This window comes from Chamaea fasciata, unplaced genomic scaffold (assembly GCF_029207755.1).
Source record: "Chamaea fasciata isolate MVZ Bird 193981 ecotype frontalis unplaced genomic scaffold, bChaFas1.0.hap1 SCAF_3, whole genome shotgun sequence".
Taxonomy (NCBI): Eukaryota; Metazoa; Chordata; class Aves; order Passeriformes; family Sylviidae; genus Chamaea; species Chamaea fasciata.
Window position 1 is genome coordinate 6,451,624 of NW_027094088.1, and position 20,293 is coordinate 6,471,916.

The following is a 20,293-nucleotide window of genomic DNA, read 5'->3' on the forward strand; positions in this document are numbered from 1 at the left end:
TGATGGCAGGCAAAGGCAAGAAGTCATTTACTGTACACTCCAATTTAAATCTGCTAATCACAGCTCTCTTCTTTTTTTAGACATTTCCTTAGCTAAATGACACCCCTGTGTACTTCAGTCTTGCACCCTGAGGATAATTTGTGATTGAGAATGTATTGAACACAGACTTTCATATGCAATTAACAATGAAAACAATCCGCATGAGAAGGCATTTTCATACTGTCCTAACAAGAAAATGAAACTTGGTCTGAGCACTGCCTCAACAAAACTGGCTCAAAGAAGCACCTTTGCAGAAAGCTGTGAGGAAAACACCACTAGAAACTCGGAGCTCTCTTAAAAGTACCCATTGTTCACTGGAGATGGGGCTCAGCCCAGGTTTTAGTGCAGCCTCTTAAGACAAGAATAGCCAAGGTTGCTGCTTATCAAATGAAAGTGTCGTCTGTGACAGATGTGCCAGCACTGCTCAGTGTCACAGTCTTTGCACCTACTGGAAGCTACTCCACCTTGATAAGCTGTACCCCTACCCAGATCTAAAACCGGAGTCTCAGCTCTTCCCTTCGTTTAGAAAGCAGGGATTTGAGATCAGATCAATGCTGCACAGGAATCCCACCCCTGGGGAGGATAAGTGAGGGACAAAGCAGTTGGATTCACAGGTTAATGTGGAGGCATCTGATCTTTGAAGGGTTAACAGAGAGCAGGTTTTATGTGCATATAAATAAAGGAAACTGAAGGAGAAACAGCACTGTTCTCTGGAACGGAGTAAGGTCTCAATTTTAAGCTGTGACAGAAAGCAATAATGTTATGGATTCACTTAATTACAGCTGGATAAAACATAAAGGCTCTACAATAGACATATTTTTTGGTACTACAGCTTTAACTCTTTCAGGGACTTTACTAGTTCTCACAGCAGTAATTTCTGATTGCCCCAGATTATTTTTTTTATTTTTTAAACTGTTCTCGGAATATCGTCTGAAACAGATTTAGTGCCTCACTTTCATTCTGGGGAACAAAACATTTCTAACATACAGAAAAACTAAAGTGGGAATTTCAAAGTGACAAAATGCACATGCAAAATAAACGCAGCGCAGCTTTGAAATTTTAGTTCTCTTAAGCAACACACTCCAGGGGAAGGGGAAAGTAAAGGCTTGTGGCAGCAAACTGGATTTGGGGCTCTGGTTACTGGAGCATCTTCTCCAAAATCTTTTGTCACATTTAGAAAGCTTGCCTGAAAACACAGCTTTAAGAAATTGCCTGACCGGGAAGAAGTGAAGTTTTCATGGAAGTAGGAATGCACTCTTCAGTGCTGGGTAAACTGTGCTCTTTCTCCTAACCTCTGCCACTTGCTCAACTTTCTCATCAGTGCTGGTTTTCTCCCCTGCTCCCTTTGTGTAATAGTCTAACACAGGGTGTGGCTTCCCCACAAAACGCTTCCTAATTAGTTTCTAAACATTAAATGATTATGGAAGCGCAATTCCCATTCCACTCAGGTGATGAAAAGCTTTACAGGAGTTCAGTCTCACTTTGTAATTAGAGAAATTAGCTTTCTAAGTTTAGATCACTCAACTGTGCAAATGGGTTCATCTGCTGGAATGTGTTGCTCCGAAATGTGTGTCAGCCAAGCAGCACGGCGCGGTCCCTATCTCTGCTCCCCGACACTCGCCCAAGTGGGCAGGTCACTTCCAGAACAGCAAGAGGAAAATGAAGTGTTGTGGGTGTATTATAGGAAAGGCCTTATCTAAAAGCTCACTCATCCGTGATTGACCGTGGTGATATGTCCTTCTCCTTGCAACAGGGAAGCTTAAGTCCTAGATAAAGGATTATCCGAGGGGATGAAATTTCACTCTTCCACTCAGTTTGTCCAGGCTTATATCTAAAACTGCAGCAAATTTATTTTATTGGCTAATTTCGAGGACCAGAACTACTTCTATAAAAATCTGGAGGAACAAAGGGCTCCTTTAGCCTCTCCGTTTGCTGTGAAAAGAGGTCACTGAGCTTTATGAATTCTTTATTGACCACAGATTCCACATGTTGACAGATTCTTTTCTGGTAGTCCTTTAACTGGTTTATTGAAGGCTGATGCAGCATCAATCCCCTATGATTATGCAACTCTCTTGATCCGCATTACAGTAGTAAACAAAAGTTTAGTCACCGACTTGAAAATGAGATGCATCAGGTCCCTGAATGAAGAACTTTTCCAGGGGCGCCATTCCAAGCTTACCTTCAGGTATCACAAATCTAAGGAAATCCTGTGGGATTGTTCGCAGCCATGGCTCAATGAGTCACTGAGCTTTAAAAGGAAATTACAACTTTCCTCACACAAAGAATTGACTTCACGACACCTGACCCTCGTAAGCCAGGCACTCCCTCTAAAGGCTGTGATCCTCGTCCCACCGAAGTCCTGGGCAATCTCCCAGTGGCCTCAATGAACAGCTCTATATTAGGGAGCTGATTCAGGCCCAAAGCAAAGCACTGCCTGTAATGCTGGACTTTGGCACACTCGATGTCTGTAACGGCTTCTAATGTGGATGTGATCTAATTATGTCGGAATAGGAAGATTAGCAGGAAGTAACTTTACGCAATGTAAAAAAGCCCAGTGCCAGACGCTGAAAAGTTCTTCACCAGCCACAGAGGAAGACACGCCGGCTCCACACCTCGTGAGACGTGCAGGCAGAGCCTTGCAGCGGGGATTTTATGTGCACCAGTCCCAGGCTGCTCCAAGCAACTGCAGGTCAGGCCCCTGTGCACACGCAGCAGTTCGCACGTTGCTGTATTCATAGAGAAAGGAGCATCTTGAAAAGATGCTCAGGCTGCAGGCAACGTGCTGCTGTGCAGTGGCTCAAGATCTGGCCTTGACAGCCCAGAGAAAAAAAGCAAGGGATGGGACTTCAGGAGGGAAATTCTAGACTAAATATGTTTAGGGAGATTTTACTGCTGAGTTCTATGAGGTCAAAATTTCTTTCAGGGCTGCAAGGGAGAGGGTTTGCAAATGCGCTTCTGCACATGATTCACGCTCTGCCTTGCTTTACCTATCACTAATACTCTCCATCTCAAGACACTGGGAGATTTAATTCATTAATGCTTGCAAAGCATTTTAAGTTGTTGGACAAGTAATTCTGTTTGAGGGCAGCTACACTGCTGAGTCACAAGCACTGTGGGAAAGAGAACTCTGGATTTCCTAAGCACTGGAGTCAAACAGGTGGAGTAACCTTTTACAGAAAGGCCAACTCCAGACCTGCCCTAAAGGTATGGAGCATACCAGCAGCAGCAGGGTATTTAAAGGCCCAGAGGAGCAGATGTGTGGCACTTGGGAATGAGTAACATTTAACCAGGCCGTGGAAGCTAACCAACACCCACTAAAAAAAAAAGGAGAGGCACTGGTATCACCAAACTGCTGCAGCCATGTCACAGATTAAACACCACGACGGTTTACCAGCCTTTGACAAGTTAATGAATCCAGTGAGGTACAACCAATGCTGCTGGAACCTGGGGGCTGAGCGAGGCTGGAAGGAGGATTCGGCAACTGCGCACCTCACAGGCGTGCCAAAATCACCAATGTGTAATCGAAGTCGTGAACTCACAAATGGGAACAGGATCTGCAGGAGTCTGGTGGAAGTCTGAGCACAGTTCTAAGGTGAGGGGCACAAATACCAGCGGCTTTCCAGCCTGGGGCACTGCAGAACGGGACAGACCTCACCAGAGCCAAGAACAGGCACGCACTTTGCTTTTGCATATTTGCCATAGGAAATGAAAACAAAGGATATAAAATTAGGTCTGAAATCTTGTTTTCCTCTGTACCACTGACTCTAGTGTATAAAATAGACATTCACACATCTACTGTGTTAGATCACAGTGGAATAGATTGGGGCATAAGAATAGCTGTTCTGGGTCAGACCAAACGTCATGTAGGCCAAGTTCCTGTCGCCAGCGCCTCAGGAAGAAAGGGACAGTGATGCAGCAAGTTCCCAGCACAGTCACCCAACTTCTAGACCCGCAGCCCAGGGACTTCCCAAACCAGAGACAAAGTTAGGGGTGGGGTTTTTTGGGTTTTCTTTTTTTTGTTCAATGCCCTTAGATGTGTGGTTCTTCCTCTGGGAACCAGTCTGAACTCTTTTTGCTACTGCGCAAACTTTTGGGCTTCTCAATAATCTGTGGCAGGGAATCCCTTAAGTAATCACCTGGCTGTGTGGGTCTGGTACTCGCTTCTGAAAGGATGTACGGCAGAGCAACCCCAGCACCCACTTGAAAACTGGGATGAGTCTCTGCAGCGCGGGGACAAGGTCCGTGATGGCATCGGCACTCTGCCAGCACCGTGACACCGGGACCGATCGGCTGAGGGATCCGTCCTGCCACTTGGAGCGCGGGAGGCCCTCGGCTGCACGATCTCGTGTTGAGGCGGCCACAACGAGTCGCACGGTGGGGACTGCCAGCCCCGCTTCCCTCAGGACAGCCGCTGGCCGGGGCTACCCGAGAGGCCCGGGCCGGCCGTGCCCCCCGTCCCCTCAGGGCGCGCCGACCCGCTCCCGGCAGCGCCCCCAGCCCGTCCCGCCTCCGGCACCGAGGGGCGGGAAAGGCGGGCGGCGGCCGCCGGCCAGTGGCGGGGGGAAGGTTTCACACCGCAAAGAGTGTCCCTCAAAAGGCTTCGTTCTTCCTTCCACCAGCGCCCAGGAGGGGAGGAGGAACAGGCTGCGCCTCCCGGGCGAGCAGGACCCGCGCGTCCCCTCAACGAGCGGCGGGGCGGGAAAAGCCCTCAGCCGGGAGCGCCGCTGAGAGAGCGCGGGGGCCGCCTCAGCACGGCTCCTCCTGCTCCAGGTAGCGCTGGGAGCACCTGCGGAGGCACGGACCGAGGCACAGACCCTCGGGGCGGCCACGGCGCGCCGCCTCCCTGAGGCGGAGGAGCCGGCGACCCGCAGCCCGCTCGATCTCCGCCGCCGCCTCCTCCTCCTCCCGGCGGTACCTGCCTTTCCCTGCCCGTGCCATTCCCCTCCTCTACTCCCTCCTCCTGCTGTCCCCCTCATGCATATGGATGGGCGCATGCGCCTGCCGCCCTGGGCTAGATGAAGCGGAGCGGCGGCGGCGCTCCCAGACGGGCGGGCGGCTGCGGGGCGGTGCGTGTGCTGCATGTGCGTGTGTGTGTGTGTGCGAGTGCGAGTGCGAGTGAGTGTGTGTGCGTGTGTGCGTCTCGGGGGGGCGAGGGGCTCCGCCGCAAGAAATAAAAGGACTGGGATAATAATCGCCATAATAAAACAAAAACAACAACAAAAAAAAAAAAATAAAAGGAGAGAGAGAGAAAAGAAAAGGGAAAGAAAAGAGGGGAGGTGAGAGAATAAGGCGGATAAAAGGAGGCCGGGCTGCTTTGCATTGAAGAGCGGGGCGCTATTGAAAGCGCTTGAAAAGCGGCGTTGTCCGGCGCGGGTGCGCCGCGGTATATTAGAGCGGGGCGGCGGCGGCGGCGGCAGCAGCAGCAGCAGCAGCAGCGGCGACAGCGGCGGCGGCGCCTCCTCCTCCTCCTCCTCCTTCTTCTCCTCCTCCTCCCTCCTGGCCCTCCCCGTCCCGTCCCGACCCGGAGCGAGCGGCGGCGGCGGCGGCCCTGCAGGCGGGCGGGCGGGCAGCGCGGCGGCGGCGGCGGCGGCATGCGTGCGCCCCGGCGGGCAGCCGCGGCGGCGTGCTCCATCCTCACCCTGCTCCTGGCGCTGCGGGCCGAGGTACGTACCTGGGCACGGCGCGGGGGACGCGGCCGCTCCCTTTTGGCGCTCTTCTGTAGAGCTTGCGGGACGTGGGTTCGGAAGATCCCGGACGGGCGCTTCTGCGCGGCTCCTCCGGCCGGAGCGGAGCTGCTGCCCTAACTTCTCTGTGGAGATGGCAAACGCGGGAGTGCTCCTTGCAGCAAGGCTTAATTCTCGGGAACAAGAAATGCGGTTACTGCAAACCGCTTTTATTTTCCCCACTGAAATCACTTTTTTTCCCCCTTTTTTCTTTTTAATTTTTTTTTTTTTTTAAATAACAGCAGCACTGCTGGGGTGATTAACGAGCGGGGTCTGAGTCTCAGCTGGGCAGCTCCAGCGTGCCCCGGCTCAGCTGCGCCCCGGAGGAGGCAGAGGGGTGGTTGGGTGCCTTCCCAGGCAGCACATTATTAGCCGCATCGTTTTGCTGGGTTTGCCCCTCGCGTATGCACTCTTGCTTTGGTTCGGTTTTATTTCCTGACCGTTTGGAAGCCTTCCTCACGCTGTTTTTTGGGAGCTGGCGCTTAAGGTTGTTTTTTTGGCATTAATGGCGTTATTTGGTTGGGCTGATTTATGAGCCCTTCTCATGGATGTTTGATAGGGAAAAGCTTGGAGTGGTTGGCTTTGGTGTTTTTATTATTATTATTATTATTATTATGCATGTGCTTCTTGAAAGCACACTTAAAATTACTTTTTTCCTGTCTTCAGAGTTGTTGTAGACTGTGTTTGGCGAAAAAAGTTAGGTAACTGTCTGTCTCTTGTTTCTTTTTTTTTTTTTTTGTTTTTATTTTTGTTTCTTTGTTTTGTTTTGTTTTGTTTTCCTTCGGTTCTTTCTTGGGATTAACAGGTGACTTTAGCGTCGGGACAGTTCGAGTTGGAGATCTTATCCATGCAAAATGTGAATGGTGAACTGCAAAATGGAAATTGCTGCGATGGCACCCGAAACCCAGGAGATAAAAAATGCACCAGAGACGAGTGTGACACCTATTTTAAAGTTTGTCTGAAGGAGTATCAATCGCGGGTCACTGCTGGCGGTCCTTGCAGCTTCGGATCCAAATCCACTCCTGTCATCGGAGGAAATACCTTCAATTTAAAGTACAACCGGAATAATGAAAAGAACCGGATCGTTATCCCTTTCAGCTTCGCCTGGCCGGTGAGTTGCCTGAGCTGCCCTGGGTGTGTTGGATGGTGCTTGAGATGTCCTTAGTGAGATGAACTCTGACTTCTTGTGCCAGGGGAAGAGGGATCAGGATTTGGGAAGGGAGCAGGCATCTTGGCAAGAGCGTCGGGAATCCGCAGCACAGAAATGAGTAAAATGTAGTGGTGTTTTTGTTTTTGTTCCCTGGGGCTCACAATGCACAGCCTGTTGGATTTGAAAGTCAGATGTGCAGTGAGGGGGATCTAAATGGGTCAGGGAAGCAAACCCAGTATCTCTGCACTTTACAGCATGAATAAGTCTCTTGAGACTTAGAAGGTCAGAAGTTCATTTTTTTCTCTTTTTTTCTTTTTTTTTTTTCTTAACCAGTGAAGTTTTGGGCTTAAGCCAGAAGAGCAGTGGGTTAGGGGCTGCAGAGGGATCCCGTGTGAAAAGTGTGTGTCATAGCTGGCCTCCTTCCCCGGAGCGTGTTTGGGAAGGCTTCCTGCTTCTCCCAAGGGGAAATCTCACTGCGCTGCTCGGTGTGGATGGGAGCTGCTGTTGCTGTTCTTGGTGAGGTAGTTGCCAGCTTCCCTGGGAAGCTGGCTGTGTTTGGAGGTGCTTGTGGACTCCAGAAGCTAAAGACTGAGCAAAGCCTGGCTTTAGCTTTTGGTGCACTTCACTCCCTCCTCCCCACAGCACACCTTTTCCTGGCTACCTCCCTCCGTGGTCCAGAGATTCTGGCTTCCCTCTAGTTGAGTGCGAAACTCGGTGGCTCAAGGAGGTGGGGCTTTTTGCCAGGCACTTTTCCACTCTAGTTGTCCACTCTAGTAAATGCTGGTCAGCCCTGTAGAGCAGAGAGATGGAGGATGAGTGACCCTTTCCTTCCTCAGTGATCCAGCTTTGTTTTGGCTGTGGAAACAATACTCAGACATCACTGCTGCTTGTTTCTCCTGGGCTGCTCAGGAGGGTCGAAGCTTTGATGGTCAGCTCTGCAGAGGAGCCCTCAGCTCCCTGCACAGAAAGTGAGGACCGTCTTTCCAAAATGGCCATCACACAGGACAGACCCACAGAGCAGGCTCCAGGGCCACAGGATCTGTGGACACGGGAGAGCGCACTGACCTCGGATGGCAGGAGGGGCACGGGTTTTGTGCCTGGCAATGCTGCATGCAGGCGAGCAAAAGCTGGGGCTGACTGATCTGGGGGGCTCCTGTGTGGCTTTTGAGGTGCCTCTCTGGGATGCTGTGGTATGAACGCTGAAAGCTCCCAAATTTCTGCTCCTAAAACTTGTATTTTGAGATCACCTAGGAAACAAAACTGTACCCCCCCCCCCCCCTTCTCCAAAGGCGCTGAGCAGACAATTTCTTACCGACTGCCTTGGGGTATGTTGATGCTCAGCAGTTTTGTAAATCCAGTCATCCTAACCTAGATGCCTAAGGTCATTTTTGGGAGGGGAGGAGGGCCCTGAATGTGCACGCAGGGGAGGGGTGAATCTCATTTCCTATCCTGTGCCACTATCGCTGCTGGCGAGGTGGAAGCATGCCTAGACTCTCCAAAGCTTGGCCCTTCATAGTCAGATAAGGATTGGGAGGGCCTGGGCTTCTTCTGGGGGGAGGAAAGGCCGCCCCAAAAGCATTCCTTGTGCAGTGGTGGTGTAGACACCCACTTTGTAGCCCCGCCGCCAAGTGCTGCAGGCAGCCATGTGTTCTTGAAGCGTCCTGTGCTGCCTCCTACCTGCCTCCTCTGTCAGCTGGGACTTCGGGAATATCCAGGGCTGGAGAGGCACAAGGGAGAAATGAAGTCTCCGTTTTTAAGGAGATAGTATTACTAAGTACAATAGCAGAGTTAACAAAAGTATTCTCTGTTGGAAGTACAAGTCTGTCCTTTATTTCTTTCTCTTTTCTTTCTGTCTTTTTTTTTTTTTCCCTAACATGAAATGAGATAAAACTGTTATCAAATATGCCATCAAAGGGATAAAGGGCTTTGTAAAAATCTGAGGTATTTGAAGCTCTGCCAGTGGCTGTAGTGCTTGTGTTGCAGATTTTGACTTTTGTCAGAGAAGTCAGGTACATCAAGGATTTTTTTTTTTTTTTAACTAGCTCCCAGTAATCTGAGTGCCTTGAATCTATCTGTATGCATATAAAAATGGTGTGAAAACTAAACATGTTCCTTTTAACAGCCTCTCTCTTCATAGGGTTGGGAAGTCTGTGTGTAGAGGGTGGGTTTGGGGGGTAGGGGACCCTGGGAGAAGTCTCTTAAGCTTGCCTGCATCTTAGTAAAAGAAGTGCTTCTATTGTCCTGCTGAATCTCATTCAGCACTGGAATCCTGGAGCAGCAGCAGCAAAACTCCAGTGCAGCCTTTGAAATGGGGAAAACTCAACAACTTGAGACACTTGGTTCATAAGCCTGGACTTTCGGAATAATCTCTTGCATTTTCCCAGGCAGAAATGCACTTTTTGAGACTCTGATGATAATCTGTGTGCAATTATCAAGCCTGCTTCCCAGCTTTAGCTTCCACAGGACACAGCTTTTATGCTAGCCATTGTGACTTCCAAATGGCATTTGAACAAAAGAATATCTAATGTGGCAAAGCTCTTATTTGTACTAAAATTGTGTACACAAATCATTTCAGGCATTTTCAAAGCTCTGCGGATAAAGTAGTAAACTTAATTTGGTCAGCTCTAATCTGATGCTGAAGTTTCAGAACTTAAAAAACTCTTTAGGTGGCTGAATACTGTTGACTCCAGTAAGAGCTTGAGATTAGCATTGCATTTACTCATGTGGCTGATCATGAGAGGTATCTTTGAATACATTCAGCTGGAAATTATAGTAGAGGTAATAAGAGCTAGACCGAAATGTTAATCATATTGCACTTGAAAATTCATGCCCTTCTCTGAACTGTGCTCGGCTCTCTGAGGGAGGCTTTTCTTGGATGTTCCAGCTTGAGTCAGTAACATTCAGAAGTCTTGTTGCCTTGACTACTTTAAAAAAAAAAAATTAAAAAGAAAAAGCCTCTTCCCATGTCAAGCTGCCCCCTTATGCCATTTGTGAGAAATAGCTGTATTGCATTAGAGGCCTTTATTCATCATGCAGGAGAGGAAGGTGCTTTAAAAGTATTGTTAGAGGGAGCTTGCAGTTGTAATGTAGATTTGAAGTGTCAGAGTCTTATTAATAACTTATGGGGCTTGCTCTTGTCAGTTTTGATACGGACCCCTGTGAGTAATGGGTGTGGAGACGGTGGGCCATAAATTAATTTAAGTGATGGGAGGTTTGAGTAAGTTGCTAGGAAACAGGGCAGCAAACCAGCATAAAGGAACTGGAGTGGATCAGAAAGCTGCGCCTGCAGTAGCTGGTAATTCTTCCGTACATTGAAACAATGGTGAGGATGATTAAAAAAAATAAAATGCACCTAGGCTTGCTTCTTACATTCATTTTGAGACTTTCTTGACAGGCAAGCTTGGCTTTATGAAGCCATATAAAAAAAAGAATGGAACAAAAGCATTTCCATGTTCCACTTGTCAAAGTCTGTCTGAACAAGTTTTGTTCCAAGGCAGACACATGCTCTTCCCTCGCATGAATCAAACCTCTGGCCTTTCCTAAAGAACCCCAAAGTGTGATGTGTGCTGCACCTTGAGGGAGCTGAGCATCAATTAACTAAGCAAAACTTAACACCAAACTTTGCTTTTATGTAAGGAAAGATCTTTTGGGGGTTTGGCGAGACTGAGTAAGAAGGTCCAACTTGGCAATTCCTTTGGTATGCATAGCTCCAATTTCAAACAGCTTGTTTATCCCAAAATCACGCTCCTTGTAATTATTTAATATTGGGGCCAATTGCACCAACACACCAGGAAACTACTGAGGTGGAAAAAAACCCTCCAGCATCTCAGTGAGTTTAGCATAAAAAACAATTAAAAAGAGTTTTGAAGATCTTATTTCAACCTTAAAAATAGTCAGCCTAAAAAAAATAAAATAGTCAGACCAGCCCCTTTTTCATGACAAATCTTAGTGGTCCTGATTCCTGAAGATGTAAAATGTGTTTTGCTGGATTGTTTTCCTGTGGCTAGAGAGACATAGTAAAAGAGCTTCAGTGTTTTTAAGCTTTGTGAACGTTTTCCCTCTCTCTTGACACAAGAGACATCCAAAATACTAATCAGCAGCTGATATTAAAGTAACAGCCTTTTGAATCTGAGAAAAAATATCACTTCATTCTTTTCTTTTTAGCCCAGTATGTCACAGTCATCAGACTAAAATTTGGCTTTTGATTTTGTTTCTTCTCTCCCTCCAGTTAACTTCTTGAAAACTTCTAGAAGCAAATGCTAGATATTGTTCAACCTTTTCTTGAACAATGCCTGATAAGTCATCTTGGAGCATGGGCAGATCAGAGGAAATTTTTCTAATAACAAAATGCATATTAATCAAATCCATACTCTGTCATTTATTGTTGAATTAATAATGTAAGAATAAATCTTAGCACTCAAAGTGTAATGTTTTGCCTAGGATTACTACTCAAAACGGAGCTGGGAGTATTAAGTGACATCTGAAGCATAATTAGCATCACAAGGCTGGTTTTTTTCCCAGGACTGGAGAGAAGTGATGCAGCCATTCAGAGGTTTTGGACTTCATACATGTTTAAAGAGGTTGTTTGTTTTTTTTTATGTTCCAGCCAGTTCAGAGCTTCACCTTCATAGTATATCCATTTGACTATATTAACATAAAATATCTAAAAATAAATCCTCATCTTGCCTGCTCCTAGAATTTTTGTTCTTGTGAAGATAGAGGCGTGCTCCAGTTTAACTTCAGTGGCAGCTGGATTGGGCCTGGCAGTGTTGCTTATTCCTAAACTTTCTCAGGCTACACACATCCAGCACTGTCAGCTTGTTTATGCAGCTGGAAGTCAGCATGGCTGAAAATGAATTGCATAAAATTGATGCTTTATGCTTAAAGTTGTAGTTTGCTCAGGGAAACATTGCTTCCTGGTGGGCTAGAGGAGAAGTCAACTGCTTCTAAAGCTGGTGAACTTGGGTCTGAGCTGTTTATTCCAACTTCACTCCTAATGGAGTTGTGATACCCTGAAAAGCAAAAGCCTTAAGCTACAGTTCTTAAAAGTATTTCTCTGTAGATAAGGAGAAGTAGGTCTGTAGATAACACCAATGACAGGATTGGTTTTGAAAACTGAAACTAAGCTCGCCTCTGAATTTCTCTTGATGAACAAAAGTTTTATATGTTAATTGACTCAGTTCTGATTGTTTAACTGGTAACCCCTGTGTCTTAACACAGGGGAAGATGTCAAAACTAGAAGCTGTTGCATTTGTTTCTTGTTAGTCTGTGGAGCTCATGGTTCTGTGGTCACTATTCTGCTGCGTAAATTACACTCATTATTCTTGTAGTGTTCAGAAGAAACTGCAGAAAAGTGGATAGAAGTGGTTAAAGTGGTTTGTAAATAGTCAAACATCCAGAGTCCTTTACCAGCTCAACCCAGTTCTTAGGCACTTAGGTAAATAAGTAGAAAGGCTTCTTGTTCAGGCTTGCTCCATGTGAACCTGACTGTTTTGCTTGGCTGGCTACTAGGTATTCTGTCTATTAACCTTGCCACCCTTTTGTAACTGGTGCATTTAATTATCAGTGGGATGCTTTAAACAGGTAGGGGGACTGATAAGGGCAGGTAATCGGCTTGTTGGGGAAGGTTGAAAGCACCCATTGACATTTTGGCCTATCTGCTGCTCTTTGACAAGTGGGGCTCCGTGAGAAAATAACTCCGTAACTAGATAAGGTGCTGATTAAAATGCTGCTGTTGTATGAAGCACCCTGGTAGCTGAGATCACTTAAAATCATTAGTTTAGAAAGAGAGGGGGAAAAAAAAAGAAGATGCTACTATGCTTTTTTTTTTTACCTTTTTTTTTTTTTTTTTTTTAAAAGAAGGGGAGGAGGGAAGACCCCAAGTCTCCCCGCTGTGCCCAGTACATTGTCCCGTTAATGCATGCTAGTTTTATGATTGGAATACATTGTAGTCCGGCCACCCAGACAGAGGCATTGACTGCTAATATTAACCAAGAACAATAGTGTGGCCATACTGACTGCAGTGAGGATTACAGAACATAATGGGGCCTATCCAAAAATAATGCTAATACAGGACAAGCAACAGGAAGCAGCAGTAGACTCAGCATTGCTCGGCTCCCAGACAAACCATGGACTTACTTCACACAATGGCAACTTCAGCACATTATGTATTCACAGGATACTCATTATTCCAGCAGGCTTGCCAGATCAGAGATCAGCCTGGTTTACTGGATGCTTAAGCGTATGCATAGTTTGGATAGCGGTACTTTTGTGTCCTTCATCATTTGGCAAGAGAGTGGCCGTGGTAGTGCAGCGAAGGTCTTGACTTCACTACTGCCTTCCCTGTGCCAAGGCAGAATGGGGGGCAAGTCTCTCCTGGAAGCTGCTAATATGGTTAAGTTCGTTTTTACATCTCCTTTCTGTGGCAGTGCAGAGTTTACTGGCACTTAGAGCAACAAAGGAACTCGTCAGAATGAAGCCTAAAGGAGCAGCGTGCCGTGTTTTCGTGTGGGTAAATTCTGCTGAGGCTCTTGGCTGGGCTGCCTGCTCGGGGTTCAGCCGAGCTCTTGGCCATGGGCTTTGAGACGTGAGAGTGCCACGGCTTGGGCTGTGTTTGTATACACAGAGCTGAGGCAGTGACAGCTTTGTAGGGTGGTGCCTTGTCCTTACGTAGGCTGTCCCAAAGAGGAGCTTCCTGATGATGTTCCATCTCGCAAAAGGTTAAGAGGGTTAGGTGGTTTTCCTCCTTTTCCGGAGTACGCTCGCACGTCCTCTGGGTGAGGAATCAGTTGCCTTTAGCTCCTTTGGAGGATATTCAGTTGTCAGAGTTGACCGACCACGGCACGATGTCATGATGCGTCTGTATGGTGTCACTGTGGAGTGGCAGGGTACCCTAGTGACAGTCCTGGTGATGATGTTCAGAGGAAGTGGGTTTGTGGCTTGCTTTAACCTTGCTCAGAGATGCCCTCCTCCCTGGCCCTTGGGCACGCTGAAACGTGCCTGTTTCCCCCTTCCATATCTCACATCTGGACCCCTTGGCAATGAGCTGTGGCCTGCTGTGCCTGTGTCCTCAGCATCCTCCCTGGGTGCAGACGGGGTGTGTGAGCACCGTTCTCAGGCTGGTCCTCACAGCTGTGCAGAGCGTGACAAGAAGGTTGCTGGGCTTAACCTGCTCTCCTTGTTTGGCAGAGGAGGAGCAGGCGCAGCGCGCTGAATGCAAAACTTCCCACTGCATTTGTCTAGTCATGGTTTCACATGCTCAGCAAAGCTCTTGCATGCTTTAACCACAGGCATAGGAGGGAAAGGAGTTTGACGAGTTGCAAGCCCTTTGAAAACTGAGGCAGTGCTTCAGCCAAGGAGCCGGATGTTTTAATCTTGCTCTGGCCCACTGACTTGCAGAGTGCCTTTAGAAGCTGAAGTACAAAAGCACCTCTTTTGGGTGGATGTCTGGATGAAGGGAGGGAAGAAGGTAATCAAGCAGAGAGCTTTAAACACCTGTTTACCTGCAGCTGCCAAGATTCATTCAAGTAACCAGACAGGAGGTTGCATTGCCCTTTGAGATCCTTAAAAGGGACGATTTCTGATGGGTTTCGGGTCTTCGAAGTCTCTTGAGCTGTACTATCAGTGGATCAAGACACAGTGTCCTGTCATTGAGGAAAACAGCTCTTGCACACTGATGCTCGCTTTCTTTCCTGGAGTGTGAATTTGACCATTTCCATCCTCTCCTAGCTTAACTCGCAGAAGTTTTGCTTAAATTTGGCCATGCTGCCTTTTAATCCTCTGGGCTCATCTGCAAACTTTAAGGACTTGCTGTTCCTTTCAAGCTGCCTTTCCTCTCCAGCCAGAATCCCTGCCTTCTGGTCAAGCTCAGGTTTACAGTGGCTAATTGGGTGTGACTCTGGAAAGTTCACTGCTGCCTTGTTGCCTAGGACATCGCTTTGATGGAATAAGGTGCATGATGTGGAATTCTTGTGTCTGGATATATATTTATTCAAAGATGGGCAGAGGTCATCTGTGGGCATGGGAAAACTTAAACCTCCACACTGTAAGCAGTCATTCCTGAGATATCTGAATCCTTGATCTATAGAGTGGGGATGATATGCACTTCTAAAAAATCTCAACAGTGCAGCTTTGCACAGAACTGCTTTTTTTTTTTTTTTTTTTTGTGGGGGGGAGTTGAGCAGATTAGCTAGAGGTATGTGATAGTTGGATTGTTGAAGGGAGTTTGCTACTGGTGTGAGGCTGTGGGTGTCTTGTATGGCTTTTGTTTGGAAGTGTCCCATTTTGAACGTGAAGTTTTGAGGTTTTTTGGTCTTTTCCCCATGCTGAGAGGGACAGAGCCAAGTGATCAAATGCCATTCTTTGTATCATCCCTTTTCAGGACAGGGACTCTTCATGTAAAATATTCAGGCGAGATGAGAGGGGACAGTTGGAAACAAGGGAATGGCCGGGGTAGGTCTGTTCTCTCTGCATTTTGTTTCCATCCAGTTCAGCTGAAGCATCTCCTCTCTTTTAAACAAACTCCTGTGTGGTAGTGGAAAGTGGTCACACAAGTATCTAGCAACAGTAGCACTCACAGCTAGGATTCAGCCTTTCCTTTCCTTAAGGGCTAGGTGTGTTGGTAAACAGTCCTGAGAACCAGCAGGGAACTGTTGCTATGAGTTTAGACAAAATATCTTCCAAAACAATTATGCAAGGCCGAAAGGAAAACATCCTTAACTTTATTGGAAGTAGTGCTAGTTGCCATAATTCATTCTCTATATCATAATATTTTTTGTCAAGCTTGCAGTGACATGTTGAGCTTGTGCTGCTTAATGTTGGTAATTAAACCACTGAGGAAGCACCCAAGATAGTGCAATCTGCATCTGTAATATGGCTGGGGAGTTCTATTCTGGTTTTGTTTGTTTGTTTTGGTTCGTTCTTTTTTTTTTTTTTTACCACTGACTTGTGCAAGGACTTCTTAAATCTGTGTTAAGCGGTGTTAGATGATCGAGTTGCATTTTGGTTTATTTGATTTTCAGACTTTCTTTCAAGTTGTCAGACTCGGTCTAGAATAGAATCAAGTAACATACAGCTTTTCATGACATATTAACCAAAAATGGCTCAGGCCAGTGGAGCCACTGCACAGAAGTTTGGGTGCATGTCTTGGCTTGCCCAGCTTTGCTTACTTTCGGAAGCATTTTCCCACAGCTATCAGTGAACGGAATGGACTCCTGGCCTGCCTTGAATATGAAACATATTTAGGCTATACAGCAAGCCGGTGTCCATCACAAACTGGGTTTTCATTCAGAGGCTCATGCTGTGTCCAGTCGTGAGAAAGCAGTCTGCTCCAACTCTTGTTCTCTATTTTTTTCCCCCTCCTTTTTTGTTTCCTCTCCTCTTCAGAAATCTGAGGTCTGCCTCACCCCCGTGCACCTTGTAGCAGCTCACTCTCACAACTGTGTTTTGGTGTGTTACAGAGAGGGTGAGCAGTCCTGCAGACCACAAATGAGCAGCCTGTGAGTGAACATGGACACAATTAAGGAGAAATAAACCTTGCAATGCACAGTTGCAATGGCAAAGCATCAAAATTTTCACAGGATTTTTATTTGTACTATTATTGTTCTGCTCTCCAGAAAGACGTTACATTTATTGCCTTATCTGTAGTTATTATATTTTTTTACTTTGCAAGTCATATTTTTTCTTATTTTTCCTCAGGTTGGTTGGTTTGGGGTTTTTTTTTCCCCCTTCTGGAGAGGAGGTGTTTTGTTTTGGTTTTTAATCATTGTGTAAGTTTGGATACGGCTGGCTAAATGGCAACTTTGAAAGATCCAGCCTGGATAATAATATCTCGGGGTAGAGCTGGAGGAGGAGATGTTTTAATGGGTCTTGTTCTCAAGTTAGGGTTGAAGATAAAGGTGGCTTAGATGTAATAGCTGGCGTCTTTCCAGCCCATGGAGTCACTTCAGTCAGTTTATGCTTATGATTATTATTGCTGGAGTGCTACAGAGCTCATTGGCAGCTTCGAGCATCTGTAAAAGTGACAGGGGTGGATAGTGCGGCTTCCCTTTTGCCGCTCTTCCAAAGAGCCTGATCTTAGCCTTTGTTTTACAATGCTTCTCTCTCACCCCACCCCCTTCCCATATCCATCAGTTCTTCCCTCCGTTACCTGATACTTGTGGGAGCTGCGATGGCCCTCATGCAGACAAAGCTTTCAAAGGGGGTGCTGAAAAGCAAAGTCCCTGGAGATTGCGCTGTCAAGGCAGGGCACGGTAATCTTAGCAACACTTCTTGCTTTCAGGATGGCTGGGGGAAGGGACATCAAGACTATTTTTCTGTAACTCAAATTCTTTTGAAGCAGTTATTGAGAGTGAGGGTTTGGTTTTGGGGGTTTTGATGCTGCTGTGCTGTCCTGGTGCTCTCTGTCTTCCGTGTGCAGTTGTCCCACATGCTTTATTTCGGCTGGAGTGCAGTGTCAAAGGCTGTACTTCCTGGTTAAGTACATAAGATGCTTTAATGATGACAAAGATGAGCTATCCAAGGTGAAAGGTCGTCTAAGTCAGACTGGATAAGGTAGCTTACGGGGCTTCAAGAAGATCATGTTTGTCTCAAGCGTAATCTTTTACCTATTTCTGTTTTCAATCATCTGCTTTGGGGCAGTGATCAGAATTTTTCTTTTTAATTAAAATCGTTGTCAGGTGTTTTGGTTTTTTTTTTCTTTAGTCACGTGTGGCTTTGTAACTAACTCTTTATTTCTCTTTTGCAGCGATCCTACACATTGCTGGTTGAGGCGTGGGATTACAATGATAACTCCACGAGTAAGTATTCCTTCCTCTGGCTTATTTAGTTCTGACACCTCTGTGTCCCAGGCATTGAAAGGCCTCTGGGAGCCTCACCAGCTTGCTGTGAGCTAGAGCAAGAGGAGAGGGAAAAGCTCTTCCCCCCAAACAATTTGGAGCAGTTCCTCCAGGCTCTGCAGCAGCCTGTCTCGCTCACATTGCCTGCAGAGGGTGAGTAGCTCGCTCACCTAGGCACCACCAGTGTGATGCCTAAAAATAGATGTGTTAATGCCTTCTTTCTCCTTTGGGAGGGTAAAAGCCAAGGGATTTCTTCAGGTTTCTTTGTTTGGTTTTTTGGCCTTGTTTTGTTCTTTTTTTAATTAGGAGTAAGCCTAAGTCTTGTTCCCCTAAGACCTCACTATAAACTAAATACTTCTCAAAACTGAATGTACTGCTTGAAACAAAAAAGAAAAAACCTTAAAATCTGCACAAGACTTGATATCAATATCCATCTAATGACTGTTGATGAGAAATAGGAGTTACTACAAGCTCTTCCTTGGGAGTTGGATGTCTGGGGGTTTATATGGAGGGGCTGAAAAAATATTTACCAGACACCACCTGGTAGAGCTGGCTGAAAGTCAAGGGTGGGGATCTTTCTCCTGGAATGTCTCTGGTTGGTTTCAGAAACATTCTGCTAAGCTTTTCCTGTGGCTAGAGGAAGCTGTACAGGGTCTCTTGGCACATGAGCTGTTCTGCTTTTTGCCTACTGTGACTGAAGGAGGTGGGCAAAATCAGCTCCATTTCAACCTAGGGCCTTAACAGTGTGTGTGGTAAAAGCCGCAGGAGAGAGTGTGAATCTGAACCCATAAAAGCCTCTGTTGACACAACAGGCCTTTTCCTTCAGCAAGGAAGCAGCAGCACTGTGGTTCATCTTACAGAAATCTTACAGCAGCTTCTTGCAGTCTGCTTTGGAGTGCCAAGGTGGCAGCCATGCAGGAATGAAATGGGCTTCACGCCTCATGTGAGAAAGGCCTCGTAGAAGTGTGCACAGTACTGTTCTTTTAATGTCTGAATTGCTCAGAGTGCATAGCTTGGGAACTTCCCTGTGCAGATCTGCTTCTTATGTTTGTTGGTTTTTTGTTTTTTTTTTAAATATGCATGGGATGTCCTATTAATTCTTCATTCCAGAAAAGCAGTTGTTACTTGAGATGAATCACGTGGCCTGTCAGGGATAGCCACAACCAGCCTCATTTGGCACGGTTGGAGTACCTGGGATTTCAGACTCTACCCCAGCACAGTCATGGAGCACTGGCTGGGAGATTTCTTGGATAGAGCGTGTTATATGGAGGAGAAGAAAGTAGATGCTGCAGTAGCAGTGTTGTATTAGAAATGGAAGATGCCTGAATTGGAAATGAAAGTCCTGTTTCTAGTAGGATCTGAGAGTTTTTTCAGACTGGGTCTCTGCCACTTTTACTATTATTAGAGCTCATCTTTTTTCATGAAACAACTTCATTTCCAAAGCTACACAATGAACCCTTTCTTTGCTTTCATGTTCTGGTAGTACAATTGTTTTCAGACAAACTTGCCTCATTTCTCAGCAGTGCGTTTGACCAAGCGCAGACATGTTCTTGCATACGTTCTTGATCTGCATTCCTGCCTCAGCTTTGCTGTCACTTATCCATCTGTAGGTCACTTCAGTCGCTGCACTGCACAAAACTTTTCCTTTGTGTGTTGCATGGCTTGACTTAGTCAGCTTTCCCAGAGTTGCAGAGTAAGGCTTGAAGAACTAGTTAAGAAAACGATTAGAACTAAACAATTGTCATCATATAATATAAAGAGTGGGGTTTTTTGATGTCCAGGATTTTCTTTTGCCCTAACTGCCACTGAATTGTAAAGACCCTGTGAGAGCTCTCAACAATAAAAGTGGGTTTAGTAGGCCTTGTGTGACTTTTCAATAGCTCTGAAAGCATCCTCTGATCAATGCAGTTGTTAGAAGATCCTCGAGTGGATGCTTCCTTCCCCCCTCTACATTCCACTCCTCCTACGTTCACTTTACCACATACTCTCTCTTGTCTCACTTCCAAGAGTGGCTTGCAGTTAAATTATGGCCCTGTTGAAGTTGATGAGAATCGTGCTTTGTTGGAGCCAAGATTCAACTCAAATGGTTTTCCTACTCTGGTTCTTGTCTGGTTGCCATCTTGCTACTGTTGCTTCATACATCCAGCTAATGGGCTGACATTGCATCTCAAACTATGTCAAAGAGCTATTGTAAATTACTGGTATCAGTTGCATGTGAATTCCAGGCAGGCATAAGAGACTTCAGCACAATGTAAACCAAGCCGTGGCTGGAAGTTGTCTGAAACAAAGACTTTCAAAAATAACTCTGCTGTCCTTGGCCACCCAAACTGCTCGGAGAAATCTGGGCTTTTTCTGTTGTTGTTTTTGCTTCCTGATGCTGCGTAGTTATAATTCCCAGACATTGGAGCACTGAGAGGCAAAGGTGGGCAGTCAAAATAGCTCATTTCCTTGTGTCTAAAACCTTTGATACAGTTGCCCACTGAATAAAAAGAGAGATTTATAGCTTTGAAGTGTAGCCACAAGAAGTGAATAAAACCAACAGAGTC

The 20,293-nt window shown here is 46.3% G+C and overlaps 1 protein-coding gene across 1 annotated transcript in view; it reads left to right on the top strand.

Moving 5' to 3' along the window:
- Nucleotides 1-4,650: 4,650 nt before the first annotated feature.
- Nucleotides 4,651-20,293, top strand: part of JAG1 (jagged canonical Notch ligand 1) — a 35,377-nt gene continuing 19,734 nt past the window's right edge. Inside the window, exons 1-3 of the mRNA XM_066177816.1 lie at nt 4,651-5,702; nt 6,568-6,873; nt 17,657-17,708. Coding sequence (XP_066033913.1) covers nt 5,631-5,702; nt 6,568-6,873; nt 17,657-17,708 — 430 coding nt within the window. The 5' untranslated portion in view covers nt 4,651-5,630. The remainder of the gene's footprint in view (nt 5,703-6,567; nt 6,874-17,656; nt 17,709-20,293) is intronic.